The 21,273-nt window shown below is 36.9% G+C and overlaps 1 protein-coding gene across 1 annotated transcript in view; it reads left to right on the top strand.

Moving 5' to 3' along the window:
• Pdgfc (platelet derived growth factor C) overlaps positions 1-21,273 on the top strand; it is a 219,335-nt gene that overhangs the window by 194,983 nt on the left and 3,079 nt on the right. Inside the window, exons 4-5 of the mRNA XM_013029858.1 lie at positions 10,431-10,638; positions 15,977-16,194. Of these exons, the coding sequence (XP_012885312.1) occupies positions 10,431-10,638; positions 15,977-16,194 (426 nt within the window). The remainder of the gene's footprint in view (positions 1-10,430; positions 10,639-15,976; positions 16,195-21,273) is intronic.

The following is a 21,273-nucleotide window of genomic DNA, read 5'->3' as shown; positions in this document are numbered from 1 at the left end:
AGTCACCCCCATGAAGTTCTAATTATCATCATAGACTATTATGTGTTCTGTGCAGTATCACCTTAACAAGTGGAAAGCTGTGTCAATCCTGATTCACCAGCCAACAATGAAGCTGCCTGTGCCTGGTTTAGCATGAACTCCCCTTCATAGCAGTCAAGCTTTCTTATCCTGTGCCTCTAACACTTTGAGAGAGGAGGATTTGAGGACCACAGCATCTTCATTTATAAACATAGTCAGATCCCAGGGATTCTCAAATTTATGCTGACAGGAAAATTGAGCCAAGAGCAGTTGTTGTATCCATCAAAGCTGATTTTAGGAATGTAAGCAGTACTTTTATTTAAGACAACATTTTTGGCCAAAGAAGTCATCTCATTTTCCATTTTCTGCCCAGGCAGAATCCTGCTGCTTTCAGGATTTTTCTGAAACCATGAAACTCATGGCCTTTGAAGGTTAGTTTCAGAGTTGAGCCTTAAATTCACTGCTTTTAAGTACTAGGCAAGCCTGCAAGTGACGGGGCCTGGTGAGGAGGATATATCAGGTTAGCTTGGCTTGCCAGGCACTGGTAGGAAGGCCCTTTCTGTATGAGCACACTTGGCTGCCTTCCCTAAGATTTCTCACTTAAATATATAATCTCCATTACCCACACAGTATTAAAACATCTGTTCCTGAATAGGAATGCAAGCATTTGCTTTTCTTTGCTGGCTTAAAAATAATTTTAAAACAAAACTCAGATAACATTTTGGGATGAATTGAGATAAGAAGAAGAGAAACACAAAGAAGTGTGTTAAAATGAATTGTTCCAGGGCATTCTTGTCCGCCTGTCAGTTGTTCCTGGCAGGCAGTTTTGTCTGCTTCTTAAGCTCTTAAAGTCAGACTTAGGTGCCATGTATCAGCCTAACATTATATAAATGAGAATGCAGACACCTTTCTGAAGTGAGGGCTACATAAGACTCAACTGTATTGTGGATTTTTGGAGGGGTGTTTGTTTGTTAGTCCTGGTACCAGGAGTTACGCTGAAACCCTTATGTTTTTGTTCAGTGTCACTCTGCCACTTGAGCCACACCTTCTGTCTGGCATTTTGCTGGTTAATTGGAGATAGAATCTTTTCTACCAATGCTGGCTTCAAACTGCAATCCTCCAAGTGTCAACCATTTAAGTAGCAAGTATTATAGCTGTAAACCACAGCAGTCAGCTAAGACTCAACTTTTCTAATCCTTCCTGTTCGTTGATGGCGTATCCAACCAGACATCAAATTGGGATTATGGAGACTGGCTTTGAGCATTTATTTTCTTTCCTCTCCAATGCCTGACTATTGCTTTACTTTTTTAATTGTGACAATAAAGCCTAATCTGCATTCCTAACCCTGTATTAGGTATGAATCAGTTTGAAATATGCTGTATGACTGAGAAAGCTGTAACATAAATCTCTCATGGCCCTTAACGTTTTGCACCAGTTGCTAGGCTACTCAAGGTAAACATCTGTGTGTGTGTGTGTGTGTTTGTCCAAAGAAGCTTAGTTGTAAATGCTATAATTTTTAAATTACACTTGCCACAAAATTCCTAATAAAATGACAAGCAACAGGTTTCCAAAACTCAGTAACTCCTTTTTTTTTTGAAAGGACAAGTAGTTCAGATCATACTATTCCAAATAGTATGTCAGCTTTTCCTTTTCTAGGAGGAAAGATGATAATAGATATATAAAAAATTAAAATCGCCTGTAATAAATGACAAAACACTCAAATACTGACTTTCATGATGCCCTAATATTGATTCAGTTCATGTGACTATTACTTGATCTCATGGGTTTCCAGTTACTTCTACATAATCAAAATGGAAATGTCAAATTCTTTTCACACCAAATTTTTATGTTCTATGTACTCATCAAGATTTGTGTGATACTTGTTTGGTTACTTGTGATTCATTATACCTAATTCTCAGTTTGGTTGTGCTTGGGCAAGAGGAGAATCTGGTAGGACTCGAGATGTTTGCCTTAAAAAGGATGAGATTCAGAGGGGTAAGACTTTTGGAATCTTTTGTTCCCAGTGCTTACCTCACAAGTGTTTAAAGAGATGTTTGTTAGATGATCCCAAGGACAAATCATAGTATCTTTCATTATCATAGTAGCTTTTGTTTGTTAATACGATGGATCATAGTTAAAAAGAAACCATCGTGAAGGTATTCTCTAGGGCTGTCTTAACAAGTGCATGAAAACTGAGGAGCTGGAGCAGCTAGTGAAGAATTTGTTTCTCCAAGTGCTAGTAGTCAGGTTCACTTTCTGCTGAGGCCTCACTCATTGGTGAGTATGTCTTCACCTGGATGTGGTACCCTATGTGATAGGGGAATCCTCTATCACTATCCTATATCTCCAGGCCAAATGTCTTCTTATAAAAGGCTTACTCATGTTGGATTTGGGCCTATGCTATGATCTTTCCATTTTTTGTCTTTTAAGAGCTTATCTTCAAATACAGACACATTCTGAGATATTGGAGGTGGGATTTAAACATAAGACTTTTATATGGACACAATTCAGGCCAAAACATAGCATATGCTGATATATATGAGTGTTTTTTATATTGTCTCTAATCATGGACCAGTTTCCTTCTGATTCTTCGGACCTCATACTTTGTATTCACAAAGCAGAAATACCCTTCTAAAATATTTGACTTTTTGAAGGGCAGAATTAACTTGCATGTACTCTCAGGATTAAAAAGGTCCACATGTCTATGTGAAGGTTATCTATATTCTGGGACAGTGTTTTCCAAAACTCATTAATAATGTAGAGCACCAAGGAAGACTGAAAAGAGGTAGTGTGGGTACAGTATATTTGAAGCTTTCAAGATCATTCTGTTGAAGATGCATCTAACCCTATTCATCTGACACAGTAGAAATTCCACATTTGAAAGCTGGCTTGAAACTGGAGTTTGCTTAGTTGAGCTGACTTATTTCAGAGAAGGAAACCGAGATACTTTGAGGTTACCGTGTTTGCCTATCTTTTCCCTAACTGTGAATAGCACAGGCTCCTGGCCTTCTAACACAAGCACTTTGCTCCATAGACTATAAAGGACCTCCTTCTGTCCAGGATAGACCCTTGACACTAGAGAAAAGCATTGGTTGGCGGGACACATTGTCAGATAATATTTTAGGTATCTTTTCTTTCACAATGTCTCCTGACAAAGGAAGGCAATTGAAGGCGCCTAGGCCCTTTCAAGGTCTGAGGTCTGGAATAAGGGAAGCTCTGTTCAGCTTGCTGAGATTCAGTGTTCATTCAGTTGTTCACATTACAAAACATGAAGAAATTCTGCTTCTCATTGCTATGTGTGGGAAATTGTCTTAGGCAACCTACAATGTGCATGCATATACTTTCATAAAAGTAAATTACATAAGTAATAGGTAAGACACTCTAATCATATCCTAAGTAATTTAATAACCAAAACATAAATTCCTTTAATTCTCAAAGATTTTGTTAGAATTTTGTACACACTAACCATGGGAAGGAAAGCCATTTATCTGTACTGAACAGTGACAAAATGACACAAGAAAATATAAGCTTAAAAAAGTTACAAGGTATGTTTTTTTTCCCCTTAACTTTTTATTCAATTGCTTCTCTCCCTACTGGAGTCCATGTCACTAACTTAGAAAGGCTGGAGTTGGAGAGTGGCTTGACAGTTCCTTGAGCCTGTTGCATAGATAACAGTTGGAAGGACACCCACACAGAGAGATACAACTTCTTCCCTTCCCTGAGTCAGGTTCTGTCAATTCTAAGAAAGTACACTTAATGTTACTTTCTGCTTTTTGTTTTACTGATTATTTGTTTGCTTTTACTAGATGGGAGGTGGAGAAATTGGTGAGAGGCATTTTTTAAAATTTGTATTATTTTAATCTAAATATTACAAACATGGAGATTTTTAAAATTTTTCATACCCACCAATCTATACATGCAGTAGCTCTTCCTCCTGCTTTTGTCATGCTGATAGGACATTGACCCCATTTTGTTTATCCAGTATTAGAGGCTGATTTTATGTTGCCTTCTCTTATATGAGTGATGTGTACTGGTTTACTTGTAGTGTTGTATTGTTCCAAAAGGAATAGCTACTCAGGAGTCTCCCTCAAACTTGGTGGCAAAATAAGTGAATTCATTATGTTTTATTCCATTGTAGTGTAACTGAAAATGGCTTAAGTAACAATTTCATATTACACTTAAATGTACATCTGCACTCTGATACTTTAATAAATCATATATATACATATGTAGTATAACTTTTAGCAACAATTTACTTTCAGTATGCAGATTATAAAACTTTATTTGTTTTATATCATCACAGTCATGAAGAATGCTCAGTTACTATCAAGGATTACTGACCTCTTAATTCTTATGTCATAAAAATAGATATATTTTAGCTTCTGTGTTTAAAATTTGCAATTAGCTTGCATTAATCTTTAGACATTCCGTATCTAACAAATATGAGACATTTGCTTAAATTAAAAACACAAACTTTTGAAAGGTAATTGATTATAACTATAATATAGTTAACAATCATTTTTGCTTTTTGTGTGTGTATGCTGATACTGGGTCTTAAGTTCATGCTTCCCTTCAGCTTCTTTGCTCTTAGCTGTTGTTCTGCCTTTTGAACCATGCCTCTATTTCCTTCTGGTTAATTACAGAAGAATTTCTCAGATTTGTCTGCCCCAGCTGGTTTTAAACCTCAGTCCTCAGCTACTCAGATTCCTGAGTAGCTAGTCCTAGCTACAAGATCTATAGTATGCCATGAACAATTACAAAAAAATCACTGAATGAGAAAAATGTATTAGATTTTAGACTCTGCAAAATTCTCCAATCTAAATATAACTAGTTGAGAAAAAATACCAAAGAATAGTGATTAAAAAAAATCTTAACCCTGCTTTTGTAGCCAGATCCTGGCATTATTGAAATTAGATCTCAAAAATAGAAAGAAATATAGCTGGGCACCAAGGGTTCTTGCTTGTGATCCTAGCTATTCATAAGAGTAAGATCTGAGGATCAGAGTTCCAAGCCATCCTGGCAGAAAAGTCATGAGACTTATCTTCAGTTAACCACCAAAAAGATGGTGAAGCTGTGGGCTTAAGTGGTAGAGTGCTGGCTTTGAGTACAAAAGACCAGGGATAGTACTCAGTCCCTGAGTTCAAGCCCCAGGACCAGCATGGGAAAATATTTTAAAAAAAGAAAAATGAATGAAGTGTCTCAGAAGTGTCTGTAGTCTCAAGAATGCTACACACATTTCTGCTGATGGTTCTATAAACAACCTTAACTGTAACTGTACCCACAAAGCACTGGATCCTAACAAGTGTTGAGAGTTTCCAGAAGTAAAGACTTGTTTTCTTTTCTTTTCTTTTTTTTGAAGTTTACAGTGCAGGTTTTGCTTCTGAAGTCAGGTGCCCACTAGGCAGAACACTTGCTTTCATGTGACTGCAAGCTGCAGTCTATGAGATAATGATTGGCCCTACTGTGGTAAAAGTCATCTTGGATAAATTGAGTCTGTAAAAAGGCCATTATAATTGGTTAAAGATTTATAATGTGGATCAGCAAGAAGGGAGGGTTTTGCCTGTGGAGGATAAGGGCATCATTTAGCATGGATAGTGGCACAAAGTTGGAGATGAACCTGACATGTGTAGTATTTAATGAAGAGAACAGATTGATAGGAACAGAATGTGCATGAGTGTGCTGACGAGGGGATTAGATGGGAAGGCCAACAGAGGTGAGGTCGTGGGGGCCAGGATGCTGGGTGAGGAATTTGGATTTTATCCTCCCGATGAGAAAGCTTATAGGCATTTGTCCAAATGCATCACAGGATCAGTGATATCTTATTTTAACAGATTAACCCAGAGTTATCCAACATAGAATAAAAGGAGTAAAGAGAGAAGGCAGCAAGACCAGGTTCCAAGTTGATATGTATAGTACACGTATTTAAGTCTCTGGTTCAGAAGCCAAGTAATGAGAATGAGAAGGAAGAGCTGATAGGATAGTTTTAGGATAAGTTTTATTTTTTAACTTTCACAAGCAGTCAATGGTTATTAAAAATGATGATAGCATGGATTTGTGTGATGAAAAGAATAAAATTCACTGTTCTTATTGCTAAACTATACACTTGATTTTTGTTTCAATATATGCCTATTGAGATCACAGTACACACACACACACACACACACACACACACACACACACACACACACGGAACTGTCCTTGAGCTTCTTTTGCTCAAGGTGAATACTTGAGACACAATACCACTCGTGGCTTTTTTGAGTAGTTTGTTGGAGATAAAAGTTGCGGGGGGAGGGTTGGGTGGAGAGATGGGGGGAGTATGGGATGGGAAGTGGAAACAAAGGAGGAGGCTACAACAATGCTTGATGAGAAATGTACTCATTTTTTTTGCCCATGTAATTGTAACTCCTCTGTACAATATTTTCACAATAAAAAAAGAAATAAAAAAAGTTTCCTGCCCCATTTGTTAGGAAATGGAAAGACTTGGAAAAAATTATATTAAGTGAAGTAAGCCAGGCCAAAGAAACATAGGTCCCATGGTTTCCCTTATTTGCAATAACTAGTATATGTCTGAGACAAGCAGAAAAGGTCAAATAAGATGATGTTAGGTGAAATGAACCCCAAGAAAAGGACTAAAGTGGCTTTTCTTTCTTGCTATTGTTTCTAACATATTTATAAGATGATTCTTTGTTGCTTTGTGTGTCCCTCCACCACAATATAACCCGTTTTCACTATATTTGATGTTGGTATAATTTGGGGAGTGGAAGGGAAAAAAGAAATTGTTTAAATAGGAATACAGGTTGACCCATTGCAACAATGAGATGTACAAAACGTTATGTCGATAAACGAACTTTACAACTTTGGCGAAGAGGGGAGGGTTAGGAGGGGGGTGATGGGAGGGCAGGGATGGTTAAGGGGAAACAAAGGAGGAGGCAACAATGCTTGATAAGAAATGCACTCATTATCTCTGTATGCTTTTTCACAATAAAAAAAATTTATTAAACAAAAAGTTTGGCTTCACACCATGATCCTCCTCAGATCTCAGCCTTCTGAGTTGCTAGGATTACAAGCATGAGCCACTGGCATCTGGCTGAAATCACACTATCTTAAGGGTGTGTGTGTGTGTGTGTGCGTGTGTGTGTGTGTGTGTGTGTGTGTGTGTGTGTGTGTGTGTTATTCTCGTTTTGGTGCTTGAACTCAGAAGCAGGGTGCTGTCCCTTGGCTTTTTTGCTCAAGACTGTTGTTCAGTGATTTGAACCAGAGCTCCTCTCATGGATTTTTGGCTTTTTGGAGAGTAGAATGTTACAAGTTTTCCTGCCTGGACTGTCTTAGACTGTCTTTGAACCATGATCCTCAGATTTCAGACTTCTCTGTAGCTAGGATTACAGGTATGAGCTACTACTGCCTGGCAAGGTTCTTTTTGTATAATTAAATTTATGTATGTATGTATGTATTACCATACTAGGACTTGAACTCAGGGCCTCCAACTTCCACTGAGATTATTAAGCTCAATACTGGCACTTTGACACTTGAGCCACACCTCTGCTTCTAGCTTTTTGCTACTTAATTGAGATGAAGTCATTCACACTTTTCTGCCTGAGTTAGTTTTGAACTCTGATAGTTTTCAGCTTCCTAACTAGCTCAGATTACAGGAGTAAGCTACAAGTGCCTGGAATGAGCTTTTTAAAATAGCTGCCCATGGTTCCATTTTTGATGGAGTTACACTGCATCAAATAGTTTATTGTTAAACTATTCCATTATTATTAATTCAGATTTCCCCGATTTTTGTTATTCTAAATATTGCTATAAACATCAATCAACACACAGTTTTATTCTGTACTTCTTGTCCTATATTTATTTGAATATATGGATTCAGTTTTATTGAAAACATTTTTAAATTTTTTTTTATTGTGAGAATACCGTACAGAGGAGTTACAATTACATAGGCAAGATAACGAGTGCACTTCTTATTTGTTCATCGTGGGGCCTGAACTCTGGGCCTAGGCACTGTCCCTGTGTTTCTTTTGCTCAAGGCTAGTGCTCTACCACTTCAACCACAGCACCACTTCTGGCTTTTTCTGTTTATGTGGTGCTGAGGAATTGAACCCAGGGCCTCATGCATGCAAGGCAGGCACTCTACCACTGAGCCACCTTCCCAGCCCCTGAAAAGATTACTTTTTAAAATTTATTTTTGTCTTTTTCTTCCTTTAGCAGTACTGAAGTTTAATGCAAGCATCATCCTTGCTCTTTGATGAGACTACATGGAGCCACATCTCCAGCCCTAATTTTCACTGGTTGCTTTTAGGAATAGGGTCTCACTTCCTGCATGAGCTGTCATCTGAGCCAACACCTGTTATAGGTGGGATCACAGGTGCACACCACCGTGTTCAGCTTCTCTTCCCTGGAGATAGAGTCTTGAGAACTTTTTTTGTCGTGCCTGACCTGGAACCACAATTCTCTAAATCTCAACATCTCATGTAGCTTACTTAGCATGACAGGCACACATCATTGTTCTGAGCTATGTTGGCTGAAAAGGTGTCTTGCTAACTTTTCTGCTGGAATGGCTTCGAACTTCAATCCTCCTATTCTCAAGCTCCCCAGTTGGAATTATAGATGTGAGCCACAGGCAACATTGTTTTACTTTTATCTCTGCTTTGTTTCTCCCTATCTTTAATTCACATTCAAAATTAGGAAAAAAGATAATTTTCAAATATCTTTAAACAGTCTATTAAAACTCTCCTGCCTCTGTTGAAATAATTGTCTTACTTCAGTGCTTCTCCTTTAGTCTCCTGATATTTTAATTCATTCCCCTATGTATGAACATATAAATTGCTTCCTCGTTTCAAACAAAGCTGTGATGACTAACATTACACATAATTCTATGTGTATAAATAAAAGAATATGGACCTCAAATTAGTTTCAGGGACCCAAGCCATGTAAGTTTCTGTGTCTAGTGCATTCAGTTAAGGCAGCAGACCTGGCTGTAGGTACAACCTAAGACTAATGGGTTCCTCGTTCTTCCAGTTTTTAGTACAGGAATTTTAGGTTATTTTCTTATACATTGATCATTCCATCTGCTTGTTTGGAATTTGCCCTTTGGGTTTGTTTTGTTTTGTTTTTTGCTGTTTTCTGGACAATACTCTTATGACAATTATATGGTTTGACAAAATACTCTACCAGTGCCTCTCATGTCTTTTAATCCTGTTTATTAAAACTTATTTTCAAGCCAGGAATCGGTGGCTCACACCTGTAATCCTACTCAGGAGGCTGAGATCTGAGGATTGTGGTTCAAAGCCAGGTGGGGCAGAAAAGTCTGTGAGAATCTTATCTCCAATAAACCACCAGAAAACTGGAAGTGGTGCTGTGGCTCAAGCAGTAGAGTGCTGGCCTTTAGCTGAAGAGTGCAGAGACAGCGCCCAAGCCCAGAGTTCAAGTCCTATGACCAACAAAAAAATAAAAAACTTATTTTCAAACCATATTATAGAAAAATGTATCAGGCTGATCTTGTAGTTTAGATATTTTCTGTCTTAATTAAGAAATTCTCTAATAATATTACACATTTTTACTTGCATTTCATTCTAGCTGTTATGGGTTATTTTCTATTCTTTTATTTATTAATTCATTCAGTTATGTATTTTAGTACTGGAGTTTGAACTCAGGCAGGGCCTTATGCTTGGTAGGCAAATGTTCTAACACTTTAATCACACATACCTACAGCCCTTTATACTTAATTACTTTTTAAATATTGTCTTACCTGGACTAGCTGTGAATCATGGTCTTCCTATCTCTGCCTCTTATGTAGCTGATACTAAATTTTGAACTCATCCAACGCTAATTTCATAACTAACTTTCATAGCCATTTTCCAAACTGAGGAAAATGAAAAGAAGAAAACTTGGCAAATCATATTGTTTCTTCCATTATGAGTCTCTAGTTAAACCATGCAAATGTCTTTAATTTTTATATATGTAAAGATATACACATCCACCATGAATTATTATATTGTAAATTGATATGGTTCTCATTTTTCACAACACCTATCAGAGATAATCTACATGTATTCTTCACAAAATAATTATTTTTTATTTGGATTGAGCACAGTTTCAATACCCATGTATTTTAATCCTTAGTCAATGCAAGTTGATCCATGAAGAGAGAAGGAATATATCATCATTTTTTAAATGAATGGTTAATTCTTATTATAAAGGGGATGTACAGAGCAGTTACCATATCATGAGTATGGTAATGAGTACATGTCTTATGGGACAATGTCACCCCTTCCTTAGCTCTTTCCCAGTTTTTCCCTTCAGACCCACCCACTAGTTGTGTAGTTTATTTTCAACATAGTGTCTACTGTGTACTACTGCTGCATACATTGTCATTTTTAAAAGTTAACTGAGGATTGTTTTACTTTCAGCAAGTCACAGAAGCTGTGAGTCCTACAGTGTTACCCCCTTCAGCTTTACCACTGGACCTGCTTAATAATGCGGTTACTGCCTTTAGTACCTTGGAAGATCTTATTCGCTATCTTGAACCAGACAGATGGCAGCTGGACTTAGAAGATCTGTATAGGCCAACGTGGCAGCTTCTTGGCAAGGCTTTTGTTTTCGGAAGAAAATCCAGAGGTAAGCTCCTTCTTCAGAGTAGAGCCTCATTTAATTTTCTTAGCAGCCAATTGCAGATTCTTCTGTGGGGAAAGTTTAATATTCTTCAGGGGCATATTCCAACAATCCAGTTTCTTATCATTTAAACAGACTTATATAATGAGAATAGAGACCAAAGGAAAATCAATGGTAACTCAAGTTTGGAAAATTAAAAGATGTACTTCTGTTGAAAATTCCTACCTTTTTTCATTCTTTTATTTTATTTTATTGTAAAGATGCTGTACAGAGGGGTTACAGTTACATGAGTAAGGCAATGATACATTTCTTGTCTAGCATTGTTACCCCCTTCCCTTGTTGTTCTCCCACTATCCCTTTCTGCCCCCACTCCCTCACTCTTCTCCCATCCTCCGCCTTCCCTCCCAAAGTTGTAAAGTTCATTTCCAATATAGTGTCTTGTGGGTATCATTGTTGCAATTGGTCATCCTGTGTCCTTGTTTCAGTGTTTTCTTATTCCCTTTCCCCTCTCCAAATTAGATAAATGTATATACATGATGCAGGGTACCAAAATCAAGTACAGTGACTATAGAGGATATACCATAGGGGGAGGAATATACAAAGGAAACAAAAAAAACCTTACATAATACATTAAAACCAAAAATGACAAAGAAAGACATCCTGTGTCCATATCTTGGGGTTCATTTTACTTATAATCCTGTCTTTTCTTATCTTCCCAAATGCCATTTTGATGATATTCTTCATTGTCTTTCAAAAACCCATTCCAACTAACTTTGGGTGAGTGAGTGTGTGTGTGTGTGTGTGTGTGTGTGTGTGTGTGTGTCTATTCTTGGGGCTTCAATTCCTGGACTAGCTCAAGGCTAGTGCTCTACTACTTGAGCTACAGCTCCAGTTCCAGCTTTTGGGGATAGTTTATTGGAGATAAGAGTATCATGGACTTTCCTGCATGGGCTGGCTTGGAACATGATCCTCATATCTCAGCCTCCTGAACAGCTAGGATTACAGGCATGGGCCACCAGTACATGGCCTTACTTTTAAGTTTTTAAACTTAAAGACTCAAGAGAAATGGTCAGAGATGCAAAACCCAGGCTCAGGCTAGAAAATGGGGGTACTATATCTGTAAAACTAAAGATGAAAGACGACCCTGTCTTCCCTAGCTCAAGGCCATATCCATTTATATTTCCTAAGCCTAGAACATCTAAATAGTATGGAAAATAACCATGTACCAACATAAAAGAGTTAGAAGTTTCCAAGGCAGAATTCATAGCAAGGAAACAATGACCTAAAGGAAAACTGACCACGAAAATTGTGTTTGAGTAACTTTGTATTTGAACTGATTACTTTTGACCAAATGGATAAATCTCCTTATAAAAGTGAAATGATAAATTTAATTCCACATCATTAAAAAATTGAAAAAATTGTCAACTGATTTTTCTGAAAGGATTCTAGTGACAGTACAGTTGGGACATGTTCAAATCAGACATAAAAATGTAATAGAAATAACTGTATAATTGTAATTATAATACACTTACAATAATCTGTTTTGGTCTATCAGCAACACTGAAATCTACCCAAGGATCACTTTTGAAAATAAAATGACAGTCTCGAGAATTTATAGAAGGAACAATGCACAGTTAATTTGAGCCATTCCCAGGGCAGATTGCACCAGACTTGTTCTAAGCTGTCAGAAAGAAATCTGATCCCTGCTCTTCCCAGAACTGATTTGCAGCCCTCTTGGATCCTGAGATTTAGTCTCAGCAGGTCATGTTCAGACTTGCCCAGCTATGGTATTTTGCTAGTGGTTTCCTTTTGGCAATATATGAAGTCAGTGTTCAAGGGCATGGGCAGTCGAATCCCATCCAGATGCTAAACACTGTTACATATTTATAAGATTTCTTCTTGATGAATACTTGATGGATAACTTACCAACAACACTTCTCTTCCCTTCCTCCCACTTGGGAACAGGAAGATGCACGTCTGCCAGAGTAGCTGAAACGGTGTGAATAAGACCCTTGTTAGCAAATGTGAAGTAGATTATCGTGTGGATCTGTAAGAAGCAGGGCAGTGAAATGAATTCTAAGCTCGTCTAATTTTTTGACATCTGATTTCTGGATCACAGCCTAAAAATCCTCCCTTCCAGCCATTCCTTTATACCTACAGCTCCAAGTTTTGGCCAGAGGCAAGCATGTATTTAAACGCTTCCAACATTGAACCAACCATATCTTTCAAGTTTTCATTGAACACCTTCAAAATTGAAACTTTTTGCAGTTTGCCAGAACTATTAACTTTTAAATCATACAGTAAGTGTGAGAAAAGCAATGTATATTTTTGGAACTTTACATAAACCAAAATGCAGGTGTGGGATAACAGCAATACAGACAAAACGGACCGCCTGCTTAAGATACTTTCTACAAAGGAACAGTAGAAAAACTTTTAAAAGCTTCTAATTAGACATCAAAATAGATTTTCCCCAGAATAAACATATCACAGTGTTACCACATTCATCTTGGAAAGACCACCCTGAGATTCCATTATGGTAACACAATATCCTTGGATTGCATATTTTAAAAGAAGGAACTAACAAAGCCAAGTGTGGCTATATTTTTCCTTGACAGTATTATCCTTCCGCTAAAACTTACACTGGTGATGGAATTTGCTTTGAAATCATGATTTTGCTTTGTGATATGTTTAAAATCTTTGGGAAGAAAAACTAATATGTGTATTATCTCAGGAAGTAGTTATGAAAAGAAGATCTAAAAGCTGAGTATTTTTTATTATTTGCTAGAAGCAAACTGCCTTGATATTACTAGAGTTGCACTATCAAATTTTTTCTTTGAGGGAGGATGTTTCTGTTTTCTGTTCCTTTCCTTTCTTTCTTTATCTTCTACTTCCATTTCCTTCCTTTTTGCCTAGATGCTCTTCTGAATTTCTGATACAAGATTATTGTTGCATAACATAAAAGTTTGTTTTCTTGAGAACTCAGGAGCAGGAAGCATGAATCTCAAGACAATGTGCAAATTTATACTCAGTTCTTTCCATCCCAACATGGGATACTGTCCTATATTTCAGCTTCTTTTCTTTTTATTTCTTTTTCTGGTCATCATTTATTGTTACTGCAGAATAGAATAAAATAAGATGCTTAGTTCTAAGTCTAGCTTCACTAGGACTAAAAAAACAGAAAACAAAAAAACAAAAACAAAAAACCCCTGTACCTTGTGTGTCAAATGTGATGAATGAGTGGAAATTAAGTTGAAAGTGTGTTTAAGTTTTCACATTGTAGCAGGTATCATGACTCAGTTCACTCGGGAAATATATCTAGCTTTTTATTGTGGTTAAGTAAACATTTTACAAAGAACATATGCTCTCTAATTTTCTAGTTTCACCAAATACCATGTTTAAAACTATTTAGAGTACCTCAGTATCTTTTGAAAGCTTTGAGCTTCATTCACCTTCTGAAAAGGGATAAATTTTTTATCTTAATGTCCACTAACAATTGTAGCTTTTGTATTGTGTATTCTTTCTCTCATCTCACCTAGATATTACCTTCTAGAGAAAAGATCTGCATAAGATCATATATAGTTTTAATAATAAAATAGAAATTTGCATATCCATGGTTAATTCAGCAAAATGGAAAATATGTGATGTCATTTAACATAATCATCTCATTCATTTCACTTAGAGATTTTTTTCAGTGTATTTGAGAGAAAAAAGATATTTGCTTTTAAATTTTTAATAGTTTTGCATTCACTAGACACTGATGGCTCATGTCTGTAATCCTGGCTGCTCAGGAGGCTGAGACCTGAGGATCACAGTTTAAAGCCAGCCTGAGTAGGAAAATCTGTGAGACTCTTTATCTTCAAGTAACCACTAGAAAATTAAAAGCTGAGCAGTGGCTCGAAATGGTAGATAGATAGCTTTGAGAAAAAGAGCAAAGAGAGGATGCCCAGGCCCTGAGTTCAAGCCCCACAAATGACAAAAAAATAAAGTTTGCAGTCAAAAGATTGCTTACAAAATCATGACTCAAAGAAAACTGTGATTTAGTCTATCAAATTGGAAAAATTAATTTTCAGCTTAAAATTGTTGAAATGGACCAAGTAAAGCTCCCATCCGTGCATTAACCTAGGTTTTAACCAGCCACTCAATTGACATGTTTATAAAGAATCATTACATATGCACATTTTTGTAATATAGTTCTCAGGTACACTAAAACTGTCCTCCTTTGACAATTTGGGAGACAGCTCTAATAAATTTAGAACAACAATTATTTGATTCTTAATTACTTTTATTTTTTAAGATTAAAAACAAACAGTAGCAGTTGATTTTTACATCTGTATTTTTACAATGACAATCCTTAAGCTAGAAAATACTTTCATACAAGTTTATCATGTTTCCAGAGTTATAAAGATATTTAACTAGATGCATTATATTTATATAGCATTCCTAAGTTTTTTTTAAAAAAAAAACTAAAACAGAAAGAACTGTGTCTGAATAGATGATTTATAAAATGTTACTTTGCTATGATTTTCCTGAAGCTTTATTATTTTGATTTAATAGCAATGTTTCTTTAAGGATTCACTACACCTATCCAATAAAAGGCTATTTTGTTTTATCTTTACAAGTAGATAATCTTAAAAAGAAAAAAGATGCAACATAGTTAACCAAGTTGGTACAAGAGTAGAGACAATGGTTATAACAAAACTAGACTTCTTTCTTTAGCATGCAGAAGATAAAAATCGGAAGGAAACTAGTAAATTTCAAAGACCATATCCTAACACATTTGTTCTCTCTAGCAACTTCTGCTTTTCTAAAATACAGCATTTTATAATCAGCTCTCTTCAGAAAGATACCTCCTCCATTCTCTTTTTGTATGTGATGAGTTTCTTGGCTATATAGTTTATAGAAAATTCTAGTGACAAGATTAAAACTTGCTCGTCTTTGTCTGAGGCTCTAATCCTTTTAAAAAGTGCATTTGTTATTTATTCAAAGCATTCAGTTTAACATTCTAGACTTCATTCCAAAGCTCTCCTTGTCTGCTTTTTTACTAAGGTTCAAAGGTGTAGCCCTCACCCTCTCTGTCAAGTTTCCTATTTATAACTCTCAACTGTTTAGTTGGCTCTGATCTTAATATTGCACAATGGCATCCCTTTGTTCATCCCTAAGTTATAATGAAGCTTTGTTTTCTAGAAAAAAGAAAGTCCAGTTGGTGAGAGTAGAGCCCTATAATGTCACTCAACTAACAAGGGATATTGTTAGAGCTATTGCTTTCTCTATGAAAGAGCTTTATGAAATAAATGCACATTCAGACATAAACATCTACAGTTTCTTTGCTTTTTTTATGTCTTAGTTGTGGATCTGAACCTCCTGAAAGAGGAGGTAAGATTATACAGCTGCACACCTCGGAACTTCTCAGTGTCCATACGGGAAGAGCTAAAGAGAACCGACACCATTTTCTGGCCAGGTTGTCTCCTGGTGAAACGTTGTGGAGGAAACTGTGCCTGCTGTCTCCACAACTGCAATGAATGTCAGTGTGTCCCCAGCAAAGTCACCAAGAAATATCACGAGGTGGGTACATTACTGTGTTCGTGGCTTCATTTATTATTTGTGACTTCAGATGGAACAGTGAATCTAAAATTGATTTGTGTTTGGAAAAGAAAAGTAGCATATTCTTTAGAGAGAGAGAAACAAGGGTTATGACATAACCAAGGTGTTTTCAAGTTTAGAACTTCTCTTTGTGAAGACTGTGATTGGCAGGGGTATATTTGGATTCTATAAAATAGGCTAATACCTCAGCTTTTCCTGGCTTTCTTGTTCCCTGACAGTTACTAAATCACAATCTTTTTGGAAAACAGATCAAAATCAGCCACTGGTTGTTAACTACAGAACAATATACTGTCGTGTAAAACTCCTAAAAGTCCTCAGGAAAATGAATTTCTGCCCCAGTTTTAAGTTACAGACTTGGTGTCTCCCAGCTCCTGCTGGCCAGCCTTACTGTTGTCCCATCCAGTGGGTACTCAATAAAGAAAAAAAAATGAGGTGAATGCCAGTGACTCATACATATAATCTAGCTATTCAGGAGCCTGAGTTCTGTTTGATCAATTTTCAAAGCCACCTTTAGCAAAAAGCCCATGATGGTCCATCTCCAATGAACCAACAAAAAAGCAGGTCTGGGAGCATCACTCAAATGGTAAAGTACAATTTGAACAAGCACCAGGCCCTGAGGTAAAATACTAGCAGGAAAAACAATTTAGGTTGTTAGCTCTTAGTGAGTATTAAAATTGAAATGCCTCAGATACTGGGCTGGTATTAGAGTCGCCTGGTGTAACCTAAGAGATGTGATAAGGATATGAATTTATCTGTGATTGTGATGTTTTCATACCTAAAGTTATTCAACCTTGAATTTGCTGAAGTAGGTGGATTTGAGAACCTGTGTTAGGCTTTAGGTCTAGCACTTTATGACCACCATTCTTAGACCTAGAAACCCAGAAACCCAGACTTGACACTATGTTTTTTTTTTTTTTAATTACAAGCTTACCATATGCTGAGAATGCATCATGCTGTGGTTCCACAAGCCCCAGGTCAACAATAATTCCCTCCATTCTATTCTTCTACAGTTCTTTATATAAATAATATTAGTTTTAGGTAAAACTTTGGCTCTAAGTATATAATACCTATTTTTAAGCCTCAGAAAAATTCTTTAGTTTAAAACCATCAGCAAAACTTTCAGACTCAGTAGCTTTCTTCCGAAAAAGCATTGATCACCAGACTTTGCATGGGATGATCATAGCCATATTTTACCTACAGGTAATATAACTATAGTTGTTCTTCTAAATGTATGATAATTAAATGACATTCATATTGTTGATATATTCATATGGTTAATTCTCTCTCTCTCTCTCTCTCTCTCTCTCTCTTTCTTTCTTTTCTTTCTTTTCAGTCATAGAGATTGAATTGAGGATTTTTCTTCAAGGCTAGTTCTCTACAACTTTGAGCCACAGCACCACTTCCAGTTTTCTGGTGGTACATTGGAGATAAAAGTCTCATGGACTTTATGGCTCAGGCTAGCTGAGAACCATGATCCTCAGATCTCAGCCTCCTAAGTAGCTAGGATTACCCACATGATTGACTGGCTCCTGGCTCTTCTTTTTTTCTTAATAAAATAGTTTTACTCTGCTGACCTTAGATCCATTGGGGAAAGTTTGTACCATTTAACTGCCAGAATTTGGAAAGGAATCCCATTCCAAATCACTAACCTGAACAAGTCCAGGTTTGCATGTGCTGAGTCTCTGTGCTTGGTGGTTCTGTGTTTCATTGTTGCTCTTTCACACTCTCAAGTACAGATTTCCTTGGGACATGCTTCTTCAAACTATTATTATTGATTGATTGATTGATCCTTTCATGGTGTTAGTTGACTTAATTATTACTGTTATCGAGTGCCTAACATGCTTAAAAGAAGGAAAGATTTATTTTGCTCTTGGTGTCAGTAGTATGGCAGAGCACAGCAGCTCATATTATGGCACTCAGGAAGCAGAGATGTGAATACAGAAAGGAGCTAGGATAGCATCAAGGATCTGCCCCAGTGATTTTCTGCTTCCAGTGAGACCCTGGACCCTTAAGTTTACATTTTCTCCCTAAATAGCATTTCCAGCTGGGGACCATACTTTGAACACATGAGCCTATGGAGACATTTTATATTCGAATAATAGCATCCTACCACTGGCCTCCAAATGCTCCTGGTTATTTTATAATGCAAAATCCACTTGCTCCATTTCAAATGGTGTCCAAGGCTAGACAGTTCTTACTTTATTGAAAATTTCAAGTTTAAAGTCTCCTCTGAGATGCAAGGGAAACTTAGCTGAGAGCCCTTGTAAAATAAAAATAAAGATATACACTTCAAACCTAAAATAGTACAGAGTAAATAAACATTCCTATCCTAAAAGGGAGGAATAAGAAAATAGCAAACATCAAACCAAAGTCATATTGAAACCCTAGATGGCAACCTAGAAACCAGTAGCTTTTTATGTCCCACATCAGGGATACATAATAGTGGAATGTGGACTCCTAAAGGCCCAGGCAATCTTGTGCCTAAAGCTTGTCATTTGTGGCACAGAGAACTTCTCCTTTGCTCTGGCTTTGCATCATACGTGAAGCTTTCCTCCAGAGGTATTTCATTTCTCGGCACCTCATTTCTTTGGGTCCATTGCAACTTTAGCTTCACTCTGTAAGTCTGCTCAAAGACTGCTTTCAAGAAACTGGACCTTCCATATGCTCTTCATTTTAAATATCAGTAGCAGTCTCTAAGGCCCTGTAACTCTAGAAATTATGTATGCTTGCAAACCCAACATCATGTGTATGAAGCCACAATGTACTGACAACTTGAGCAATGGCCAGGCTTCCTTAGAACACAGTTGTATTGACTTCTGAGTGCCTGGATGACTGAACTTGAAGAAATATATCACCAGAAGGCTCTATGTGAGAAGAGCACCTACTTATTCTCTTCTTAAATACAAATAAGTAAAACATGTATACCATTCAGGTTGGTTTGAATAGAGTATGGCCAATTCCAGAGATATCTCCAAATCATTATTCCTGTTATTCTGATGCAAAGTACTTGACTCTTCTCTAATGTCTCTCTCTCTCTTTTTTTTTTTTTTGGTCCTGTTGAGGGGACTGAACTCTGGGCCTGGGCGCTGTCCCTCAGCTCTTCAGCTCAAGGCTAGCGCTCTACCACTTGAGCCACAGCGCCACTTCCGGCTTTTTTCTTTTTGCTTATGTGGTGCTGAGGAATCGAACCCAGGGCCTCATGCATGCAAGGCAAGCGCTCTACCACTGAGCCACCTTCCCAGCCCCCTCTAATGTCTGTTGTATCCTCAGCAGCTGCACTTTCCTCAGTCTCAACACTTCATTTCTGGGTATACTCTGAGTTTTTCCAACTTTTCTACTCTATTCTTAATTCAGATTCCTATTATGAACTTGGCAAAAGCAGCAAGCAATACCCATACCACAGCCTAAAGGATGGACTACCTTGAAACTTCCTCAAGTAGAAGAGTTTTTTTGCCATTACAGTCAGCATCCCACAGTGTCTCAGGAAATGGACAAAAACAAACAAGATGTTTTGCATACTTTAATATGGATAGCCTCCAGTACAATTCCTCATAGAATTGAGTTCTAATTACCATCTGCAACATCATGAGACTGGCTTTCACTGTTTGCATTCCTGTTGGAATCATGGTCCTCAAATATTCTACCACAGTCATCCATTAAGCTCTGCTAATAGTATTCCAAGGCTCTGTAGCTCAACTCTCAAACATTTCTAAATTTTCTCACTAGCTGCTTATAAAAGTTTCTGAACAATATGATTAAGTAATCATAGTAGCTACCTACTTTTTTGTGTCATTTTTCTGTTATCTTTTTAAAAATTTATCTCTGGGACAGAATGTCTATAATTAACAAAAGGAAAACTTACTCTGCTTACATTTTTAGATGATTCAGTCCACCATGTTGAAGAGTGAGTGGCAGGGTAGAGTAGCTCACCTTATGGCACCTAGGAAAAGAGAGCGAGACAGAGACAGACAGAAGCAGACAGAGAGAGAGAGAGGAAGTAAGAAAACAAGAGACCAACAGGGACTAAAGGACCTCTGTTGTCTTCCAGGTATGGTTTTGAAGGGTTTCCAACACAGTCCCAAAAAACACACTATCTGAGGACCATATTCCTAACAATGAGTTTATGGAGAACATTTTGTTTTTAAACTAGAACGAAACCACAACTAAGGACTTGTTCATGATAGACAATCACTTTGCCATTGAGTTACATTCTAAGCTTTGTGGGCTGTACCTTGTTTCTTATCTGGTATCATAAGCTACCTCCTTCCTCTTTAATATCAGAGACCTCCTAATCATTTTCCAACTCTATTTTTGTCTTACAAAGTTGAACTTGCACTTTTGCAATGTAAAATGAAAACATTAATTATATCCCCATCCATTATTTAGAATTTCTCACTCAGCTCTTTAAAGGTAATCAAACATTCTGAAATTCTAGTATTTGTATACACCTCTGGAAACATTATAGACCAATACAAAAAGCTTTTCTTCAACAGAGATATCTGGGCAGAGCATGTGAGGGCAAGCAAGAGGTATCACTTAGGCTGTCAGGATGATGGTCTCTCAAACTTTATCTGTCATTGTATATGTTCTTCTTGTTGAATGAGAAATTCATACAGATGAAGGCAGGACCTGAAGACAATGGCTGTGCTGCTGATATTGCATTTTATTTTATCCAGCCCCATTCCAGAAACAATTTGATATGAAGTAATAAGAAATATCACCACTATTAAATTAAATTTAATTCATTTTATGACACTCTCATTCAAAAAACAAGTACTGGCGTACAACCATATTCAATATTTATCTGACTGATTTTAACATTAAAGTAATAATATCTTAATAATTTTGGTTTTAGAATTGTGAGTTATAATAGATGGAAAAGCCTACTTTGAAAGTTTCCTATTTCTGCTAGTTATTGTAAGACTCTGAAGTTTATCTCATTAGGGAACAAAAATTCTTATTTAAATGAGTAGAATATATGATTGGTCATCTTGAATCTTTATAAAATTATGACCTACAAATCTTGCTTTAATTATTCAT

Source organism: Dipodomys ordii, unplaced genomic scaffold, assembly GCF_000151885.1.
Source record: "Dipodomys ordii isolate 6190 unplaced genomic scaffold, Dord_2.0 Scaffold123, whole genome shotgun sequence".
In the NCBI taxonomy this organism is placed as follows: domain Eukaryota; kingdom Metazoa; phylum Chordata; class Mammalia; order Rodentia; family Heteromyidae; genus Dipodomys; species Dipodomys ordii.
The sequence above is the reverse complement of the archived record's forward strand: the minus strand, read 5'-3'. Positions and strand labels throughout refer to the sequence as shown.